This window comes from Ruditapes philippinarum, unplaced genomic scaffold (genome assembly GCF_026571515.1).
Source record: "Ruditapes philippinarum isolate M1 unplaced genomic scaffold, ASM2657151v2 ctg915_1_1_1_1, whole genome shotgun sequence".
Classification (NCBI taxonomy): domain Eukaryota; kingdom Metazoa; phylum Mollusca; class Bivalvia; order Venerida; family Veneridae; genus Ruditapes; species Ruditapes philippinarum.
Window position 1 is genome coordinate 152,834 of NW_026865742.1, and position 24,510 is coordinate 177,343.

The 24,510-nt window shown below is 32.0% G+C and overlaps 1 protein-coding gene across 2 annotated transcripts in view; it reads right to left on the reverse strand.

The window, feature by feature from the left end:
• Positions 1–1,395: 1,395 nt before the first annotated feature.
• The window catches only part of LOC132730152 (uncharacterized), a 38,116-nt gene continuing 15,001 nt past the window's right edge, over positions 1,396–24,510 (reverse strand). Inside the window, exons 2-7 of one of the 2 annotated variants that reach the window (XM_060716009.1) lie at positions 8,729–8,792; positions 8,024–8,038; positions 6,470–6,583; positions 3,645–3,752; positions 3,120–3,211; positions 1,396–2,323 (exon numbers count right to left, since the gene is read on the reverse strand). In XM_060716009.1, coding sequence (XP_060571992.1) covers positions 1,923–2,323; positions 3,120–3,211; positions 3,645–3,752; positions 6,470–6,583; positions 8,024–8,038; positions 8,729–8,792 — 794 coding nt within the window. In that variant the 3' untranslated portion in view covers positions 1,396–1,922. The remainder of the gene's footprint in view (positions 2,324–3,119; positions 3,212–3,644; positions 3,753–6,469; positions 6,584–8,023; positions 8,039–8,728; positions 8,793–24,510) is intronic. The other variant, XM_060716010.1, reaches the window with a different exon arrangement.

A 24,510-nucleotide genomic window follows, 5' to 3' on the forward strand; every position in this document is an offset into this window, starting at 1 on the left:
TTTTAATTGTTCGTTATTCAGTAAGTATATTTCAAAATTAATCATTATAATGATGACTCGTTTTGTCAACATTGAAAGATGGACACTTAAATCTAGCAGGTTTGTGGTTAAGTAACGATAGCGTGCTACAATGTTAGACAAATGTAAAATTATAAATACATTGACAGTATTGTACACACAAAATAAAGAAGAAACGATATTCAAAGTTGCGTCATTTTTTTATTTGTAACAATTCAATGAAGACCTCTGTTGTTTTGTTATAAACAAAGGGTAACAAATTCAGCACATAAGAAACCCTAGGTGATATTTCAAAATATCATTGCAATACTTAATATAATATCAATCAATTATATATTGTATAAACTTTTATAATCAGTTTTCCCATTGAGTATAGAGACACGGTACAATTATGAGTTATTGGAAAGGTATTGGACTTTTAAATTATTTTAACAATTGTGAACATTAAAAACCTTTTATGACAGTGGATCTGTAACAGAACATTAGAAGAATAACTTATTGCATTATTTACCAGACGTTCTGTGATTCATCTAATAGTCATGAACATACTGATTTATATAATTTGATAAAAAGTATTATTATTATTATTATACAAGTATTATTTACAGGTATCATTACATGTGGTTATACGTGCCTCGTCAATTAGTTTTGGCATTAAATATTTTTACATAACACAATATTTTTTTTGTCATTTTGCTAGGAATGTAGCATGCCTCTACAAGAAACGTTAACAAAACGAAAATACCTAATAAATGACAAAGAACAACACTTAAGAAAGTAAAATAATAGATCAAATTATCAACACCATATGAAGGTAGCACGTGTATAAACGATAAATGTAGGCAATGCAAAAAAAAGATCTACAAATGTGTTAACATTTCTCTATTGCTGAAGAAATGTCACACGATTGCTTCTCTAATTGTTTGATACAGTAATTTATTTACAAGAGCCCATTACTGACAGGGGCTCGCTCCTAAAAGCAATAATGACGAAATATGACAAACACCTAGTGGTCGTTAACGCTTTATATGACTGATTATGTTATATTTCAATGTAAGACATAATTTTATATAGATTCTGTTTATGAAGTGACTTAACTTATCAACTTGTTTTTTTCTTTCATTAATGAGTCATATATAAATATTATGTATAAATATTCGGCACAAATATATATATATAAAGATATTTCCGTACATTCTGCCTTGAACAACGTAAGCTTAGAGAAGTAACTGTTCATGTACCAATTATTGCTTTTACTTTCTGTTCACAAGAACGGACGTCTCACATTTTTTGCAAATAATCATATGTTTGTTTTATCTCATTCCTGCCATATTTTCTTATTTCAAAAAGGTTTAGCAATAACGTATTGTTATATAATGAATTGGAATATACAATAAGTATACTTATCAAGATAATACTACCATATTAAAGGGTGTACTTGTGCATTTAACGGAAATGAATCAGTGTTTGTATATATATAAATATTACATTTTGATTTACATAACAAATATATACACACGTGAAGGGAACAGTTAATAAGTTGTAATTGATTTACACTCTGTGCATGTCAGGTTATGAAATAAGGTCAAACAGTTGAGTGGAACAATGTTCTAGATCTTTTTCAAACTTACAAATCATGGCAAAAGTAATGCTCACTCTTATAGTTTATAAGGTTATTCTAAGTAAGGATGTTGTAATTGTGTTGTGCCGATCGTCATAACCGCACAGTCATGCATGTATCTGCATAAGGTCACTACAGGTAAATGCCATGACACGTGATCACCACAATATAATAATCACTGTGTTTATCTCGCATTTCTATGTTTTTTTATTATTGTCATTAGCATAAACCTAATTTAAGGTTTATACACACTGTTGTTTATTGTCATTTCAATATGCACTTTTCACATAATACTGTATCGTCGCCTAGTCTTTGATCTAGGTGCACCCCCACCAATAGGTCCATTAAGTCCCGGTAAATTCGGATTAAACTGGTGAACGGTTGGCTTATGTGCATTGTCTTTCATTGATAATCCTGTAATTCCATTAGCCAACGCAGCGAGGGAAGCACCACCTAGAAGTGTATGCGGAGGAGGAACAGAAATGTCAGTTTCAACAGAATTACGTCGACGAAGATTTATCAGTGGGCGGAGACTGACGAAGGGTTCCGTTGAATTTCGTCGGGATATTGAAACTGGTTTCGATCTGAAGTATGTACTGCTTTCTCTATTTTTAGCAAATGTGAGAAACGCTTCCTCCATTATTTCCTCAGATACCCCTCTGTCCGCCCAGTATGTTGTTATGCCTGTATCATTCAATAACAATACTTTTCGATCATCACATAAAATAATTGCATAGATTACAAATATAATTATAATCATTTGTAAATATGAAATGGGAAAACGGTTTCATTTTATTTATATATATATATAAATTGAACATAACTTTGTTTTTCAAAAAAAGACAATTATTTTACAGGTGGCGCAAATTTAACTTTTTTGTAGAATTAACCTACTAGTGACTGTGTATAAAACTAAATCAAAGCTCATGTCGATATTTAACTGCAGCCACATTCTCTTCAAACCCTCACGTTATCTAGTTAACACCTATTACAAGGCAATTGATAATGATGGTCATTTCTTAAAATGCTTTATAATGTATCGGTTTGTTTCTTTTCAGTTTATACCTATTCACCAACAACGTATTCTCAGTCGGTATTTTCCCATCGGAAGAGATTACACAGTACAGACTACACTCCACTCTGCTAAACTACCAAAGCATATCCATGGGATCGAACCCACGCCAGAGAGGTAACTGGATACGAATTCATCGACTCTAACCCCTCGACTACGGGGCCGGTCAATTTTTTTTTTTTTTTTTTTTTAATAATGACACTTTATATTTATAATGTGATCATCTATAATGTGCAGGGTTTAAAACATAACATATCTCTTTTGTGTGTGAAGTCAAAACATGTTTATTCACAAAAAACTATGTAGCAATTATCACTATTTTCAAATATTAAATTTGACTATAGTATATCTTTAATGTAATCGGTTGTTTACATTTATAACAAAAAGAAAAAACGTTTTATAACATACCTGTGCAAGTGCCAGCAACTTCTGCTAAGTGTTCTTTCTCGTCATCAAAATACAGCATGTCACAAAACTCTACTCCACTCTGCTTCTTAATCCTACAAAATTCAAAATTGAAATACAGTCAAAGCCATTTCTTTGGAATATATTTCAATAATCGAGCACTGTTGTGAACTGTGGTCAAGCTCAATCAACTGAGAATACAAATATTTAAAGCAGCCACAAAGAACCACAGGAAAGGAGCTTTTAATTGCAAAACCCCAAAGAAACAGAGCATAAAAAGTAACGAACATTCAAAACCCCCATCTTCATTAAAAAGTTGTTACGAAATAGGCTTCAATGTTTTTCTTACCAGTGGTCATGTAACAACATCAAATTATTTTTTCTTTCGCGTGTATGATAATTGTTTATCAAATACGATTTGCAGAAAAGGGTAAGATATTGATATGTTAAAGACAAATATTAAAACAATTGTTTGAGAAATACAGTAATTGAAACTGATAAGGACATAATTGATATAGATACACTTACTTTACAAAATGAAATATTTTCGATCCCGGGTATATTTCTTTGTAATCAATTAAATCGTCCCATCCGAACAGCTTTACCAACTTTGCACATTCTTCTTTGTAGAAAGCTCTGTAATAAAACAGTACCAATCAAAATCATCACCATGACACGAAAATAACACAGTACGTCTGAATCATAATGACTTTTTAATAAAACAGTACGAATCTGAATTATGATTTTTCATGTTTCGAGTTTCGAATTACACAACGATAACGTGTTTCATTTTTACGCTTTATTTGGCAGAAAATAGTGAAACTTCAAATTTGACAAATAGAACTGTAAAAAATTGTATTCCAATTTTAAGGAAATATGAAACATAATTATAGATTTGGCATGTGTTAAACTACAACCTTTGCGTGAAAAGATCGTTAAAAATAGTCGAAACTTTCATATTTCAATGTTGAAATTGAAAGTACTACAATCCACTTGGTTTTAGAAAACATTTAACTCAATGGTCGAAAATGTGTTTAATTTGACTCTTTACAATTTACACTAATATTGTTTTAGTATTTACAAAGTTTAAGTTAAACCACATTGAGCAAAATAAAATGAGTGGCATCTTGCATTTGATCATGTACATTTGTAAACTTCAGAAAGTGAATTTACTTTTCAGGTAACACCAACATTCATATAAGCGAGACTATTGTGTCCATTGATGCCTTTGAGGATAATACAGCAACGCTTTTCATTTGTAATTGTTGCAAATTTGATATTAACCTTATGAAAACAAAACTGAATACATACTGTAATTCAAAATTTACTATTATATGCCATTGAATCAGCATTTGTAAACATTGCCATTACAACCAGACGCAAACGGTTGTGTGTTCAACAGTATACCTCTTTCAGAATAGGGTATTACTATTATATTATTAATCTGATATCTAAACCAACAATAGCATTTTTGTGACAAATAAGACTTTTTGCCACCTCTAGCAGGCGGCTGTAAATACATTGACATAAATCGTATCACTTATAATATCACCAAAACATTTTAAATGAAATACATAAAATAAATATAGCACGCACGCCAAAAAGCATATATATTGCAAACTTAAGTTTAAGAAGAGGCAAAAAAGAAATAAATAAATAAATAAAATAAACATAAATAAATGAACTAAAATGTACTGAAAACATAAATATGAAAAATTCCATTCATTAGATATGGTAAAAATGCAGATTATAATGGATGTCTATAGATGAACTAGTTCTCACACATGTTCACGACATAAATTGGTCGTTCAAGTAAAAGCATTGGAATACAAATATTCTTACAATTGTTTACAACATGTGTGTACGTGTTCGAGCATTGGAAAATACATACTATCACATCCTATCACGTAAGTAAATCGTTCATGCAAGAGTATTCGGACAACAAATATTCTTAAAACTGTTTACGATATACGTTGGCCGTTCATGTAAGAGCATTGGAAAACAAGTATATATAGAACTGATTCCGACATAAGTCGATTATATGTTCGATTACCATCCTCATTAAATTCAAGCAGTGTATGGTTATTTGTACTCTTGTATCAATATTCAAGACTGGTTGAAATGAAGGGATACTGATAAAATAAGTATACTTTATATATCAAGAGAAAAAATTGCAATGAAAACAGTATCGTGACCATAAAATCACTAGTTACTTTGTTTAAATTGTGAATATCGAATTCCCTATTATATGTAGATTAATTTCTAAAACCTATAGTAGTTTTGAGAGCACCTTGTAGTACACTAGATTACTAATGAATAGCAATCTTTTAACAATGCTTCTCCAAGTTAAGTAATACACTCACATATATTTCTGACTGAATTTACAAGTGCTTGATTTCTTTTTCCAATGTATTCTGTTGCATGGATGACTGATAATAATGGCTTTGAAGATATTTAGTTATGAGTTTCAACAATGATTTTATAATATGGACGAAATATGAACATTAACAGAATAAAAATAAAAATAACATTTTTTTCATAGCGCCAAATCAATCAATCAATAATAAATTGATCAATCAAGCAATTAATACATCTTTCCATATTTTATTGATTTACACGAGGGTCGTACAGCAAATGGGTTCACTTACCCTGCGCTATTAGACAAAAAATTGAAATAATACCTTCACATGTTAGAGTTTTTATCTATATCTTTCAAACACAACTACAACCTAGCTAATCATTAAAATACATATACATATATTACAACAATAAACTACAATATGCTAGTATTAATTTATATATACTGTTAACATGGTTAATTACATTAGTCAAATTTTAGAGTTTTAAGAAATGAACTTAAAGTATTTTGTTAACATTGCTAATATATAAAGTTATAAGAAAAAGAAGATTATTCTTAATGGTAAACAATGCGCAATTGACATTAACAAAAATATAATTATATCTCTACCTGTTCTGATTTTTTTGAAAACCATTCTTTATTAAAAATACTGTAGAACGTTTTTAATTTGCTTCCGAACATTTTTTCAATCGTGCTTTTGCTCATTCTTGAATGTTCGGCATCAAAAATTCAATATATATTTGCAAATTGATCTAACGGGAATATAACTGGTTCTACAGTGTATGAAGGTGGTATCATTTCTGTCGTGAAAACCATTTGGTAGCCGACAATTTAAACATAATTGGTCAAAGCGCATTATGTACCTTACAGAAACTGAAACAATAGATTTGTAGCAAAGACTTTTTGGAGCAAAGGAATATTAAATTATCATTGCAGTTTTTGTCAATAAATAAGTTGTCTCAAAATTGTTAATATCATGATAAACTATACTTACTCTGAGGCGATTCCCAGTTTATAACCCTCGTTGTGCAGTCTTTGCAATAATGGAGTTATATCTGGAAAACTTTTAACTTCCCTTCCTGATGCGTCACAAACTTTGTTCTCTCCCCTGAAAATATAAAAAGTTTTCTCCTAAAATATATATCAAAACGCTTTGACAATGTTACATCATTTGAACAAAGTGTCAATTCACTACAGAAAGGTTTTCCCTCTTACAATAAAATAGATATACATAACAAAAACACATTGAAATTTATCATTTCGCTTCAGCAATGTTTTATCCTCAAAGTATAAAACCGATACAGTAAATATCATATGGATCTTATTAGTTAATTTTTTTTTGGTCTTTTTTTCATATAACAAATTAATAAAACTGATGTTTTCATTTTGCAATTTTGAGCACGTTTAATGTTATGGTAACGTATGAATTTAGCACAAGCATTCATACAAGCAAAAGGAAGCCATCTTTAAAACGTAAAAAGCCCCTAAAAATATTAATAAAAGGCGCGCAGGAATGACGTCTTTAAAGCACGCAACTTGTCTTACACGAGGGGTTTAAGACATGTTTTATAGCGCCGGTGTAATTGGTTGATAATCCTGTCTAATATGCAAGAAAATATTATTACAGATAAACGTGTTTAATATCAGAACTATATATTATCAGAGTTAAGCATTATATCCCGTATAGTCCCACACATCAAAAGTACCATTCACATATTGAAAAAACCAAGTCTGGGAAGGGCTTAATCTAATGTTGTAAGAACTTGTGTTGCCCAACCCATTTGCATTTTGATATATACTCACAATTTGTATAATAGGTTCATAAACATGTATTTAATGCAATAAAATATGTTTAAACTAATGAAACCAAATCGTCGTAATATATTTTAATTGCTTTAAAAAACATACTCACATTAAAAAATAGTTATGATAATAAATCCTAAAATTAACGAATAGAGTGTGATGTAACATTCAATACACAAGTAAATATTCTTTGGCAAAGTAAGAACATTTGTCTAATAACTATATGGATTAAACGATAAACATGTACTGTTTTTGCAAAGGGGTTGGATCAAACAATTTATTTATCATGCACTTAAATTTGGTCTTTTGTTAACAATTTCAGACCATTTGTTTACATAAAGATGAAGCATTAAGGGGGAAGAAACAAATATGTTACTGCTGTTAAGGTTGCGTGCTTGCGTGTGTGCGTGCGCATGCTTTGTCTAAAAATAACTTACCGTTTTCGTCGTCCTATATACTACGTTTGCAAGCGCTTTAAATGGGAGGCATGCTTTGCTGTTTCTGTTAAGCAAGAATTTATTAGATATAAAATGACTGCGCTATCAACTATTGACTTATTGATGCATACTTCTATTATTATATTGAAATATAAATACATGTACCTTGTACGTTTTAAGCTCTGGTATACTATACTTGAAATGCACATTTAAAAAAGGAAGACAGGCCGTGCATGCATTATAAAAGAATGGCGCTGTTTGCTACCCAGTACATGTAGTGCGTGTTTACATGATTATGTCATACATACCTGCATGTCTTGCCACTATAGGGAAACATGAAAGGGTTTTTGAAGATTATCAAAATTGTAAAGAAGAAAACTATTTTATATGAAACATAGAACAAGTTTGATAACTAATTTAATTTAACAAGATTTATTGTACTATTATTTTCTTTTCTTTCTATTTACCATACACTTAATTGTTTTAACATTTGAAATAGTTTTGTTAATTGAATGATATTTTAAGTAGTGAGATGTAAATTATCAGTAAAACAAATTAACTTTTCTTCACTCGTCACAGTAAGTTGTAGTTAATTGGATTTAGGGTTGAAAAATCAACTTGAACAATTTCAAACGAACTCTTGTCAACATGTTCTTAAAACAAGTAAAGGCTCTCGCAACACGTTTAGGAAAGGAATGCAGATCATTATAATATTTTGAAATAATCATACATTCACTCACTCACTCAGTAAAACAGATGAAATTGGGCTTTTTTAGAAACAATATCTGCAACAGACCATATAATTTCTATTTCGTTTGTTGATATTTTTAAAATGAAATTTGAACTTCTTTCTCCAAAATCAAACGATCGTTGATAAGACGTGTCCCTGGTCACTGACTTGTAAGGTTAATTAAACTTTGACACATTTAATTTTTCTACAACAGAGGGAGAGATAGCTACTTGTTTTAAGAATGTTGACATAAAAGCAATAAACTTCATTTGTTTTAACTTACACATGTTTGAATGGAAGTTCTATATTCATACCTCTATCAACCCAGAACGGCCATAATGTGTAGTCTGAAATGATAGTAATAATAACATTATTAATGATAGTATCATGATAAAAAATATCAAATTTATATAAACATTAGATAAATAACTTTTCTAAAAGTTTCGTATTCAACAGCTTACAACAACATGTATAATGTTGCAGTTTGCAATAATGAATTGTTTATTCTCAAAACAGTATGTCCCACACATGCATGTAGAGTTCATCAGCGAAATACAACTTCTTTGCTTTGCCGTATAATACATTTATAATATAACAATCTAATTACCAAATTAAAAAAAAATATCAATCTCACAACTTTCTGCAGGACAAACATTATTAGTTTTAGAAGAAATTGCCATATTATATAAGGTACTCTTATTACCTTCTTATAACCTTGTAACATAAAACTCATATTAACTAGAACAGGCTCTAGTTCCTTCAAAAATCCACAGACTTTATACACATTTATCTTTCCTGATATTTACTTTATACATTATATGCATAACATTGCAGGGGCAAATGAAGCGTGAGTAGGGCTGTGAAAGAAATAAAACGTAGACAATTCCCGCAACACACCTGGCATAAACATGCTTAAATCATCGAATGATTTCAGTCACAAATGACTGCAGCATTTGTTCAGACATATAAAATCGGCGTTTATAGCTGCTTGGCGGCTGCAAAAAATTAAACTCTGAAGCTGGTGTAAAAAATAAGTACCAAACACATGCAAAAAGGATCATGAAATAGTAGAAAGTTCATTATGTAAGTTTGGATCATCACCATAAATATGTCATTCATTTAGTATGTATTATGTACCAGCCTTTGGGGCTTATTGTGTAGCGCTTGCACAATATATGCAAGGTGCGTTTGTTATAATGACGATATTTTCTTAGTAATAACTTTTTAAACTCTTTTAAATACACGTAAAAGCCAAAATATAAATAATAAGTATGTAGCAAAGACAAATTATTTGTACAACAACTTCTTCCAACATTAGATAAAGTCTTTTCGAGAAATGAAATTAATAGAAAATATACTATTAAGGAAACAACAATCACTTTTCTCCACAAGTACAAAATTGAATTATGTTTTGTATCAGTTTATTAATACATTCTTCATTAAGTTCAAGTAATATACTCATATATGTAATTAAAATGATTATATTTTAGCCTGCTCTGCTTGAAAGATGAAAAATTTGTTATCTATTCAAACCGCCATGGTTGAGACAAGGAAATGTCGAAATTGAAACATGTATGTGAATTAGTCGCAAACAAAGTGACTTCAAATAATAAATGAGATAATGAATTGTAACTACATACAATTAGAATATTCCTTGCGTATAATATTGTTCGTTTTTACTGTCGATTTTGTTTTATTGGATGGCCGTGACGATTATATCATTCATATTAGCAACTGTTGTAAATAAATTAATCATATTGAGTTTAAGTCAATGAAAAACGATTGTTCGGAAATATTACACTTACTTAGCTTAAACTCTTTTATGGTGGGTCTTTAACCTGACAAATAATCTTTATGATGGACAAGATCAGAATATTCCAGATTTAAGAAAATAAATGTTTTATCTCAGTCATATTTTAATTTCATCTTCATTATGTATTTTTCTTTTCGACATATTTTTTTTTTGTCTTCATTTTCATGCATTAATGTAGACTATTTTGAACAAATGCATTGACCTTTGATTTAACAATAATGCACCCTCTGTAACTGCATTGACATTGTTTATTTCATAATAGTTATTTTAATATATAGCTACTGCAAACTTATTACTTTTATTCTGTTTTTTATAAACAAAGCAGTACGTATATACATTCCAAAGGCTGTGAAAAGGCAATTTTACCTTGTTTTAAAACTGTAGCTTACTATCCGAATTACCTTCAGTTTAGCAGTTTGGGTTATAAGGGCTTATAACCGTTGTTTTGTACTGGGCCATATAAGCTGAATAACATTTATCGGAAAATAATTATAAAAAAACAAACAAATAGCAATCATATTATCAAAACATAAGTGAATATTTTATCTATACGTCCAGATAATGACGTAGAAGCAACATTAGTGGATGAGATATAAGGCAACAGACACGAGAACTATAAAACTAATTGCATCTCACTGGATCAGTTAAACTATTTTATTTGTTTGAAGTGCAGTTTATTTGCAGCAATTGCTGAAGAAAAAATGTTACCGGGTATATAAGTTAGATTAAATGAAACTTTAATTATGCAATTCTGTTCCGATTCAGAACGCAATAAAAGCCCAATGTTTATAGGGGTAATTATAAAAGTAAACGTAAATGGTCCAATTAAAAGAAGGCTTTAATTATATAACGAGTCTTATTACATGTAATTTGGACAATAAATAAAGCTTACAAAGAGATGGAGAAGTGATTAACATACCACTTGAATGCCAGAGATAATCAGTTATAGGTAGACTGGGTAATGAACAGGAGATAATAAAACCTTCTTCATTTCTTATACAAGGTAAACGTTTATAAAGAACTATTCCGAGAAGACTGTGAAGAAATATATGTGCAAGATTTTGTAATAAGAATAATAATAATAAATCAATGAACCTCACTCAATTGTTTATTCCTGCACTCCAAAGAGTGTAATGTATGGCGTGTCAACGTATTTAGATATTCCTTAGTGAGTAAGTCTGGTACAAAGTAAATCTTTGTAAGTCTGGTTCAATTTTAAACGTTCTTCGGTCATTGTTTACCTTCACCCAATTGCATTCTTGACCCACCCTTTCTCTTTTTTACTTGAATTTTTCGCTTACGATACATATTTTCTTGCCCGCCTTTAATCTATTAAATCATCACTTCAATCCATGCCTTGCGTTTAGATATTTTGTCGGAAACTGTATTTCGTGAAAATTGCTCTCCCTTCCCTTAGTCGTATTTCTTATATTGTTGTTTTTTTAACATATTGAGCATTCAAATCTTGTATCATCTATATCAGGCGCTTATTTAATGTTCCAACTTTGGTGTTTTAAAAAATCAAGACAAATAACAGAACTTCAAAAGGTGACGTTTAATGAAACATTAAAGAGGAAATTTATAGGTTATATTTATTTATGTAAATGACATCTTTAATACGGCATAGTTATAATCAAAAACATAATTGAATACAATATTACCGCACAAACTGTTTTTTATTTCTGTGTGATGACTGAGAGAAGTACATTTTGCTCCCAATTTACAATTATGTATAGGAAACATATTGACACATATGTTATCAATTAAGATGATATGAAACACGTGTTGCACGTGATCAAAAGAAAGTGGCAGTGCAGCCACTTGTATATTGATAAGAGTGTATCTACTTGCAAGTACATTCTGATTACAATTAAGCATACAAAACTTTAAAGGAGTGATGCTACAATATGAATTTGTATTACATATCTCAAGTTATCCGATGTCAAATAACAAAAATATTACACTTCCATACAAGTGCTTAGCAACATAAAAATATATTTAGTTAAAGGCACATAATTCCCCCAACAATTGGTCTTATGTTATAGTTTTAAAAAAAATCAGTAATTGGCCTTTTATTTGAACCATCTTTTGCTTCTGTTGCCATACTTATATTTTTTAGTAGATCTATTTTCTAAGATATTACTTTGTTTACATTTTGCTTCATTTATGACAAATAATTTCACAATCATCGCTACTATCTTTTTGTGAAAAGCATCTATAATATGCTTTTAAATTTCATATTTTCCCTTTCTAGTTTTCGTTTCCGAGGCATAATGTGCCTTTTTATATTAACAATAGATAAATCAGAAGGAACGCTAGTATGTATTATTCTGTAACTGGCAGTGCGGGCACAACGTAAGTTAAAATTTAAAAAAAAATGTTTTCCCCGCTGTCCATAACCTGACCAGGGTCTTAAGCCGATCATAATCGACTTGTGCATGTCTTGATTAAAATTGTGCGTCTGAATAATGAATAACTCATGACTCAGATAGTGCTTAACAAAAAAATGTGTAACTATTTGCACCGAAATGTTTGAAAGAAATATCACCGCCACAGCATGTAATAAATTGACTTCTCCTGTAACTGCTGAGTAAACAGCTGCACATCTGCACAGCATAATGAGTTCTATATTCATTTGTACGTTAACAGTTAGATGTAATAATGCCTTCGATTAGAAATAAACAAAATCTAATTTTGATTTTATCCTCTCACATTTTTATTGGATGAAATAAACAGATGATTGCGAAACGCCCTCCGGAAAAATCTAATCTAAAACTCATTTTCAAAATGGTTGCAGTTAGCTAAACTCTTCTTGTCAATTCATTTGACACTTTTGAATATACATTTCTTTATTTTATTTTAAACTTATTTAAAAACCATTCATGATACATTAACGAAAGTAATTATATGAAACAGATATATAATGTGTTCAAAATCGTTCACCGTATTTCATTATTGATAAAATTAAAATTATACGTATAAATTTCACATCTATAGGAGTCTCTTCAAATCTTTAAAACACACATAATTGTTTGCATAAATTTGTTAATTGAAAGACTTTGCTCGAATACTGGTTTGCGACCAATTATATTCGAATATTAAAAAAAAATAAACCAAAAGTTATTATAAAAGATACAAAACTAGATTGATTTATGATATTAAGACAAATAAAACACATTTCATTGGAATGAATTTTGTTAGCACACATTTTGCTACAAGTGATATCAGTTGTTATCAAATAGGAAGACCAGAATCTATGGTGGCTGATTTGTGCCATTCGTGTTTTCGCCTCTCGACCCCGTCAAGCGAAAAGTCGAAAATTAACAAGTTAAAATGGCGGGGGCGCGCGCGAAAACACGATAACACGCTAATTATCGAGGGCGCTGGGCGAAGTTTAATAAATAAAACTTCGTCCCGCGGGGGGCGCAAAGCGAGATTAAAGAAATAAAACGGCGGGGTCGCGTGACGAGAACACACTAATAAGCGCGGGCGCAGGGCGAAGTTTAAGAAATAAAACTTCGCCGCGCGCCGCCGCTAATTATCGTGTTTTGGTCCCGTGACCCCTGCAATCGAAAAGTCGATAATTAACAAGTTAAAATGGCGGGGCTCGAAGCGAAAACACGCAAATAGCGGGGGCGCTAATAAGCGGTTTTTCGCTCCGCGACCCTGTCGTTTTATTTCTTAAATCTCGTCCCGCGCCCGCGCATGGCGAAGTTTTATTTATTTAACTTCGCACCGCGCCCTCGCTAATTAGCGTGTTTTCGTCCCGTGACTCCGCCGTTTTAACTTGTTAATTTTCGACTTTTCGCATGGCGGGGTCGCGGGGCGAAAACAAGAATGGCACAAATCAGCCACCATAAGAATCCCTAAATTACTATTACCTTTGACTCTTACTAAAACAGAGAAACGATACTGAAAACTTAAATTACTAAAAGTGATAATATAATTATCATCTAAAATCAAAATCATATCTATACTGTTTCTTAATTCGGAGAAAACAATGACCTTTCCACCATTTTTTGCTGAAAAAAATATGTCTTGCAAAGTTAACTGACGGATAAACAAATATATTCTGACAGCTTTATTATCACTGCACCTGTTATAACAAAATAGTCGAGCTATTGAAAAAGCATATTTTGCCGTATCGTAACATCAATGTTTACTCGGCATTGAAAAACCATTCGACAGTTAAAATGATAAGATGTGAACAATCATTTCAGTGATTCAAGTAACAGATACAGCTGCTGCAATAAATAGAACAGCCAAATATCTGAAGTCACTATGTGACACAATGAAACCCGTAAATATCTGGAAAAAAGTGATATCTCAATCAGCAAAATTAATGATTGCGTTTGTACATGACTTAATTACAAAAACGAAATGGTTTACGTTCAAATCAATGGATAGAGAACAATCCAAATGAACGGAATCAGTTAGTTATAAAGACAGTTTTTGAGAAGGCGTTCTGTTCTCCCATTTTGATCTTGTATTAGATGTTCTTCTTCAATATGAACGACTGTTATATCCGTTTTGTTCTGAGCCCTTTATAACCTCACGCCCGTTTAACTCACAACGAGTGAAAAATGTCCATCGGTAAAAATGTTGTGAGCAACTTCCGTTCCTCGTTGTGAGCACCCATCTAGGACGTGTGACAGGATAAACAAGGTGAGTTTTTCATAATTTTTGAAGATTACAGACATTTATGTAAAAATATCGGAATGCAGTTAGCTAGCGATGTGTTTTCCGAGTATGCACATGTAAAGATATTGCCTGTTGGTCGACAATTTGATGGAAATACCGTGCGACGCAGTCACTTGGGGTAGCTGGAAAACTGGAGACAACTTCTCTCCGGACCAAATTTAACTTTGAAAAACGTCGATTCTGGTGACGTTTTGTGCATTCTTACCTAAAACGGATGCCCGTAAGTCTTCAGCGTAAATTATTACATGAAAGTCTTAATAGAAATGAAGATATACCCTTTTTTGCTTTAATCGTCGTTGTGAGCACCATAACCTCGTTGTGAGCAAGACAAGCGCAGTGCGTGTCTGGTTTTAATATGTAATTCAAGTGGGGAGAATACAATTTTCAATCTACCAAAAGCAATCAAAACGTTTTTGCACAATAGTTTCTCTTTGCAATAGTTCTTCTTTGTCTACATAACTTGGCCAGTCTAACATGAATAAAAATCAGGATAAATACATGCATGTTTAAATATCACACAGACTGCCCTCTATGTTAACTCTGGCAACACGAAGTATATGCAATTAAATACATAATTTACCACCACTTATTAGTTCACCACCATTTGCACAAACAGCAAAACATCTGCAAAATTGTAGGTATAAGTAGTTTTTTTTGTTTACCATTATATATTAAGCTAAGAATATACTAGTGAAGTGTTAAAAGTTACAATACACAAAATAAGTAATCCTCCGCGAAAAACGACAGTCCCATATAATAACAGATTCAAATAGTTCTCAGCGATTGTTTGCTCTGTACACGAGCATTTTTCATGATTTTAGTTGCACTGTCTTTCCTAGAAAGCTCATGACAGTCTGTGTTTGACATTTAAATAGCATTTTCATCATGAAATAGTGGCATTTTAAGAAATCTTCTTGACTTCTTAGGTGTTTCACCACTGGTACAATTTTGGGTTAGCTAATTTTACACGAATGTTTTTGCAAGAGACATGACCAAAACTTTTCTTTTGATTTTTATGCATCACTGACAGTTTTTCTAGTAGTTCTAATCTTTTTCAGACCAGGGCAAGTACATACTTGATGCCTCGCTTCGGTCTCTCCTTGAACGACCCCATGTCCAATCACTGAAAAGAATAGTACTGCAGTTGGAAGGCCTTGTCCCAAGAGGTGTTGCGCCTAAATATGAATTAAATTGATTTACTTATAAGGACATTATGGCCAATCTTAAATGTTTTTGAACAATTTGACCTTCAAGGTAAAGGCCATTAAGGGGTCAAGGAAAAAAAAATACAGGCCCGTAGGAAGGTCTTGTGCTAAGGGATGTTGTGTTCAAATATGAATCAAATCCGTTTACTAATGAGGAAGTTATTGCCAATGTTAAAGTTTTCGGACGGATTGACGGACTGACGGACGGACAGTTCAAAACTAATATGCCTCCCTTCGGGATATGCACAACGTCTTGCAAAGAAATGCTGCTGCGCAAAAACGTTTTAATTGCTTTGGTAGCTATAGATTGAAAATTATATTTTCACCATCTTTTGTTTGTTTTGGGTTTTACGTCACATCGACACAGTATAGGTCATATGGCGACGTTTTACTGGTGAATGAAGACCTCAGGTGCCCTTCCGTGCATTATTTCAGGCACGAACGGGTACCTTAGTAGAACCACCGACATTCCGTAAGCTAGCTGGATAGCTTCCTCACATGAAAGAATCCAAAGTCCCTGTCGGGATTCGAACCCAAATAGGTTAGGGGCAAGTGGTTTGAAGTCAACGACCTTAACCACTCAGCCACGGACGCCCCCCCCCCTTTTCCCCATCTGAATAACATATTAAAACCAGACACGCACTGCGCTTAATTGTCTTGCTCACAACGAGGTTATGGTGCTCACAACGAGGATTAAAGCAAAAAAGGGTATATCTTCCTTTCTATGAAGACTTTCATGTAATAATTTACGCTGAAGACTTGTGGGCATCTGTTTAAGGTTAGAATGCACAACACTTCACCAAAATCGACGTTTTTAATGTTAAATTTGGTCCGGGGAGAAGTTGTCTCCAGTTTTCCAGCTACCCCGAGTGACTGCGTCGCACGGTATTTCCATCAAAGTGTCGACCAATAGGCAATATCTTTACATGTGCATACTCGGAAAACACATCGCTAGCTAACTGCATTCCGATATTTTTACATAAATGTCTGTAATCTTCAAAAAATATGAAAAACTTACTTGTTTATCGTGTCAAACGTCCTAGACGGGTGCTCACAGCGAGGAACGGAAGTTGCTCACAACATTTTAACCGATGGACATTTTTCACTCGTTGTGAGTTAAACGGGCGTGTAACCTGTAAATGTGTTGCAGACTCGATTTTAATGTCTCTATTTAAGACATGCATCCCCTAAGTTCCTAGCACCGGCTAAGAAAGTATTAAGTAGAAAATATTAACAGACTAAAAATTTCACTATTGATCACCTTTCTGAATAGAAACAACTGTGATTAAACTTAGATTTTAGATATTTACAACATAAATATAAAAGTTTTCTTAAAAATAATATCGTTTGCCCCTCTCATAAGAAAGACGTCGGTATTAATAATAATATAAATGTATGTCATGTCAAAGTCCTGTAAAATAAGACACAAACGTTCGTTAAAGTACAAATATTAAATATTCATTTGATACAACCTTATGTTTGTTTATCTTATATATCTTACTCTGATACAAAGGTCTACAAGGCCAGGCGGTGTTCATAAAACGCAATCGCCGACAAGACCCTAGCACACCGGCAAAGTTCCCATCAGAATACCGAATTAATGCTATGTCAAAGGTCCCTTTGTCAGAATGCTATTTTTGCTATTACACAAACAAATGTTAACACTCGCGGGAACTCTCTTTATTCTATCGCGAATTCCAAACATACTTAGGGCTCATACGTTTAAACTAATGTTAACCTAGATTTAGATGTCTATAACTCATAACGTGAACGTTATCTCTCATTTTGAAATGTTTATCTAATGGGTGTAATTGAAGTTCAGGACGTGGTGTAATCGGACAGCCAATTACTGATAGCCATGATGGAATTACTGATAGAAAGATAAAAGTTTACGTTCATAGAAATGATCGGTGTAGAAACAAACATCTTCTCCCCCAACGTGATTAACTTCTTCTTGAAAAATTAGGTGGGTTAAATGACACTTTATCCATATGTTATGCCATGTCTTCCATCAAACATCAAAGGAATTGAAGAAAAGTGATAATCATTATCTGTACCTTAACAATGTAAGAGCTTCTTGGAAAGAAAATTGTCTTCTGGTGTAAAGAGAGGAATGTTAATTATAATGAAGTTCATGGTGAAAATTTACACCGAAATCACATACTATCATATATAAATATGTCTGTGTAGATATTGGCAAGATTTGACAGCTATTAGATCGTTCGGCAATAAATGTTACGACGATTTACTTCATATACAGACGCTCACAGTAACCCATGAAATATAGGTCAAGCATATATAGTTATGACAAGGCAACAACAAATCTAATATACACGTATTACATTGTTTTTCAATTCTTGAATTCGAGAGCAATGAAAAGAAATAGTTGTAATTCGCCGACTCGATTTATTTAATCTGTTCATGTAAATGCCCCTATAGAACCGCCTAAAGCGATATCTGATCAACAACGCTACAACTAACAACTAATAAAGTAAATTAATGTGAAGAACACACAAAAATAGAACGGATCAGCAGCCAATAATAAGAGCACCAAGCTGGGAACTGATTAAATTATCATCGTCACGAAACTACTGGTGCATACGCAAGTAAATCTGTATACTCGTATCTTCTTTTAACCTTTCGACCACATTATTAAGAGAAATTCAAAACTTTCAAGCCGATTTTCTGAGACCGACTTTCAAAAGTAAATTATATTGCGAATAAACATTGAAAATTGAAAGGCGAAACAAAAAACAAATACTTCTCTGTTTATATATTCCCTTTACATTGCAAATAAACAAACATGGTCAAATAAACAAGAATGTCTACTACATTGTGGTAACAAATTATTAGGGCTAGTATAAAGGTTTTGTATGCGATAGCAATACTACCTCTATTAATAATAAAGATAATTGCCCAACTGAACATCAAATGTATCGTATCACCTTGCCCCTTTCAGTTCTTATGTCACTTTATAACATGTCCCTCCCCTCATACCGCCCTTGTGTCCACTCCCGTTTTCTTTTTGTTTGGTGCCTGCTGTGAAAGTCGCATAGCCTTGTTGATCTTTGTTCTCAATTTCTTTTTATTTTATAAGTAAGTGTTACATTTTTTATCAGGGAAAAATCATTGAGGAAAAGCTGTGACAGAGAGAGGAATTATGTACTCTGGTATAGTTTTTAATTAAACAAAACTTTCAAAACTGACACAAACGAAACCTTGATCTACATTTACTTACAGTTATATGAATATTATTTTGCTTATCTAAAATGGAACAAAAAACCCACAGAATGCCCAAAACGGTAACACTGAAAATGTTGCAGGCTCGGTTTGATTGGAACATAAGTCTAATAAACTTGGTTTACATGTTATCATCCATCACATTACAAAATCCCATGCATTTCCCATATTGAAGTACAGATAGTGAGACTGAAAAGTCTTCAAAAATAGACATTATTTTATAAGAAAATTGCCATTGGTTTAGGTAAAGGAGAAACACTAAGCAAAAAATCCACCTTTTTTAAATTATACACATTCACTTGAAAGAAAAAAACAATAAGTTCTTGCTAATCCTGTTTGCCTGCCTTTGAAAAATAGACCAGTTTCAAATTAATGGACAGATAAATTGATAATAAAGTGAATGACACCAGGTAGTTTTGTTATTAATAAGTCTAACAATTTCTTATGTAAGACTTTCGACCTAACTTATCTACAATTACGCAATTTGAACATGTTCAGACAATCTATGAGCTGTATCGTTACTGCTTTAAACTGTTATTTAAGCAACTCTTTTAAATACCTACTTATGTTCTAAAATCTTAAAAGCAAAGACATTTATGCCTTTGTTGTTAAAATTGTTCACAAAATAACATCTTTAGAAGCTTTTCAAAATCCATTATATACCTGTTTTAATGTTATTGTTTAGAAAGTTAACATTTTTCTCGAGTCTTTTAATAATCTCTGATTAACATTCCTCCGTAGTTGAGTAATTGTGAATTATTTCTACAATTTATGTTTTTGTAAGATTATGTGAGCAAAATCTTGCAAACAATAAAATGTTTTATTATCGTAGAGAGGCTGTCGAGATACTTTTCCAAATAGAAGAAAATAAATGTTTCAAGAAGTTTTAATGCGTAACCTTTCAATATACTGCACATGTTGTAATGTTATAAGTAACATTTATACATGTATTCTTAGCCAGTTATTAAGGTACTGTAGGTTATATGAACTATGTTGAAGTAAAATTGCTTTTCTGTATTTACAAACTTCAACTTCCAGAAGTTTCAAAAATGGAATAAGGATGCTTAGTATAGACATCTCTTTTAAATTATCTTATAATAACTTCTCAAAACACCTCCGGGAGATTCATCTTGGAGGCAACTTTATTACAACATTTACAGGAAAATTTCAGCTTGGCATTTATCTAATGAAATTTATCAAAATCATCTTGGTAGCATCCGCGTGTTACGAAATTAGTTCAATTTCTAAAGAAAATATGCTCTTATCTGTTCTAAGACCTAGTTTATAGTAAGATTTTTTGGAATTAATTTGATTGAATCTGACGATGAGATATGATAAATTTATCTCACAAAAGTTGCTGCATCAGTCATAATGTCGAATTCCTTTGATTTTTGTTCGTGCAAAAACTTGCAAATGATAACAGTATTTATTCAGCAAATGTAAAATGTTTTATTACCTGATGTCTATGAGCATGAGAATATACGAGAAAAATCGAGATTAGCAATGAAAGAGGTGTGAAGATTCAAACGCCGGAATAGCTTTACAAAAATTCCAAATTGACTTCTTACACTTTGTTTGTACATTGCTCGAAACACATACGATTTTTTTTATTATTGATGATGATCAAGGGAATGTGTGTCTTAAACTTGAATATATATTTAAAGTTAGCAATTTCCAGGAAAATAGATGTTACTGTTTAAGTTGATATTTTTGCGTCACAAAAAAATTGCGAATGTGAAAATGTGGACTTTGCGTGCGGAAATATGATTTCTTGAATTTAATACTGTTTTTGTGATATCATGAATTAACCAGGTACATGTTACGAATATGCCGTTATTGTAATCGTTCTATCCAGAAATCATATATATTGTTTCATTGAAACATTTGTGATTTGTTAAGACCAGACCTAGAGAACATTATATCTCAGTACTCGAACAGTCGAACTTTTCATGTAAGATGCTGTATGAAAACGTGTTGAGACAGTTTCCCGAAAAAGAAATATTTTTGCGAGATCAATTATTTGCGAATAATTTCAATTCGCGAAAATCGCAAATATTTCCACATCGCAAAATTAGCCACTTATACAGTATTATGTAACATTTGACATTTGAAACCATTAAAAAGTCTTCTTTTATAATAGTATTCCTCAATACAATAGAGAGATATAGAATCTCTTAAGAACGTCCAAAACGGCAAAATTGATGATGTTACAGGCTCGATTCTCCTGTGCATGGATTATACTGAAAAGTGCACTCTACCATTCAGGCCTCTAGCGCCAGCTTTAGCAGATTTTAACATGAGATAGTTACGTTGTCGAACAGGCCAACATCAATCCATCAAGCTATTTTTACGAATCTTCTTTAGACTGGCAGCAAAGATTGAAGTGCATATTATATTCAGTCTGTATTTCATAGCAGATTCGGCATAACACCTTTTCTAGCAACCCTAACTGATATAAGGTCAACGAACAAAATCGACAGTTCTGAAACAGACACGTGCCAATGAACGCTTTATAACTATCATTGGCATTCCATTTGTATGTTTATTATTTTCTATTAGTAACGAATCAAGATGGTACTAATTATATATCTTACATTTACCAACTTGTCAACAATCGTGCAATCACATTCAATTAATACAAAAATAAATACAAAAAAGAATATAAATGAATTGAATTTAATTAGACGCCTGTCCACTTCGAGGATCACTTTTAGATTAATTTAGTCCTTCCAAAAAGGAAAAAAAAAAACAGTGTATAAATTGGCTGGCTCTACACTTTATCCAATATATTTTTAGATAATGGGATATTTTAAACAGTATGGAAGAAAAATACTTCCGTACTTTTCTCAAAGCAAAACTAAATTAGTTTTTACATTTGCCGAGCCAATTCTACGTTTTAAATCACATCATGTTCTTCAAAGCATAACTGAATATATCTATGGATTTTTAATTAAAGAAAAAGGAAAACATACAGCAATGACCGTTAATTAAGTTTATTAAATACTATATAAACAAATATCATTGAAAATTGAATTAATTTTACGTCGGTTTTAATACCGTGTAAAACCAATTTATCATCCACCCTATTACGTAGGAGATTAGAATATAAACCATTTTAAAGCGCAATTTTATAGATAATAGAAAATAACCACATGTTAGAATTATGGAAAAATCTTCATTCTTTGTATCATAGAGGTATTTGAAGATAGTAAATATTTATACCTACATATACCCTGGCACTCAACACTACACTTAACGAATAAAAACATTTTAGCTCAAACTAATCAAAGGCTACTTGGCTAAAAAAACAATAAAGGAAACTTATTTTTTTAATCATAGGATGAGAACACGTGCTCTACCACACATTGGTCTATTGTTACTCTGAGTATCTCATTTTGTACGGTCGTTATAAAGATAATTGTAGAGGATTATATATGAAACAAAGGGTGAAGAGTTGTTCGCGTAATTAGACCATACTCCAACGTAAGACTAATGGTCATTTAGAACACTGTTCATTTAAGATCAGCTGTCAGTCAAAATTATGAATTCTTTGCATACCAGGAATGCATAGCATTTTACCTAGTTACTTCTAGTATATTGAGGCGAATAGTTTACAAAAGTAAACGCCTCAGACAAGTATCCGAGGCATTCTAAAAAGTAAGCTCGAAGCTCGGCAGTTATGTGATATGTTTGCATAATTTATTCTTATATTTCACTGTATAAGGTTTTATATATACATTTACAACGTAACCCTTCCCCAACACCTGTGTTGCCTGAGTGGCCGTACTTTGCTCAACAGTACATGTGATTTCCAATAAAATGACGGCATGTTATCCACCAAACAATTGTTTAACGCGGAGACTTTAACGTCTGAATTTTTTTAAGGTTTCTGTGCTTAAAAATCTCGCTTAAGCATCCGGTGAACGAGTGTTTTAAAATTATACTCATGCTTTCACTTGACACGCAAATACCACATGTCCGACAAATCACTTGTTGATTTCCCCAAAACGTTAATATCAGTTACATGTATTGATATTACATGATTACATGCTCAACTACCCTAAATTGCTGTAATATTTACTTCTTTATACCGTTTTAACGTTGGTTCCCTGTCAGTACTCATTTTCAATACAACCATTTTTTTATATTATGACAAATAATATTATATTCAACACTCCTTTCATCGTTCGAATAAAAAACTAACATTATAAAACACAGGTTGGACTTCTCTGCAGAGGAATTCCTGAAACTTTGTTTGTCGCAAATTTTACTGTGCTTTTAAATTGTACTTGTTGAAGTTTTTAATCAGAATTAAGATTAAGAAACATAACAATAGTTATTTTGCTGCTGCTATAGATGGAATGTATTTTGTTTCCATGAAATGGATTCATACACACACAAAAAAAAGGAAAAAGTAATTACGAGTCGATCAATTTGTCAATGTGTATATGTAACGAATGTATTGCTTGATATGTTATTTGACATATCTATGTTGTTTTTACTTGTTGCAGACGAAGAAAATGTTTGTATAGTATGAAGATCAACACATGAGATGACGTCATAGCAAAAAATGTGAATATCTTTTTGATATGTAGCTATTAACACTGTAAAGATGAATGTTGTCCTACCAAGGTCATTCTCATTGGAAAAACAAGTCTATTGAAGCGATATATTCTAGTGTTGACTCTATTATGCGTGGAAGATAGCATTGTTAGTTAATGTTTGTTTATTATATTTTACACATTGACATGACACACTTGTTTGGAAAGAGCACTGCTATGCTTCGAGATAGATTGTGTATATAGCTAAATTACAGTAAGCTCATAGTTGTTTACACATCGGTCACGTGACAACAGTATTGCACATGTCAAAAGCAATATTTACAAAAACAGGAAACAGCAAAATATCGTTCAGACAGCCATTGTGGGGATATAAGGTAAAAACGGTATAGCTGAAAGGACGCGAAGGCTTCCAAAGATGAATACACGCTTGTTTTAACTCTAAAATAGATAAATAAAGAATCCCTGAATAGCGCGCAAACGACAAAATTGAAAATGTTGTAGGCTCATAATAAAATAGAGATAAGTAAAGAATCTTTAGAGTCTA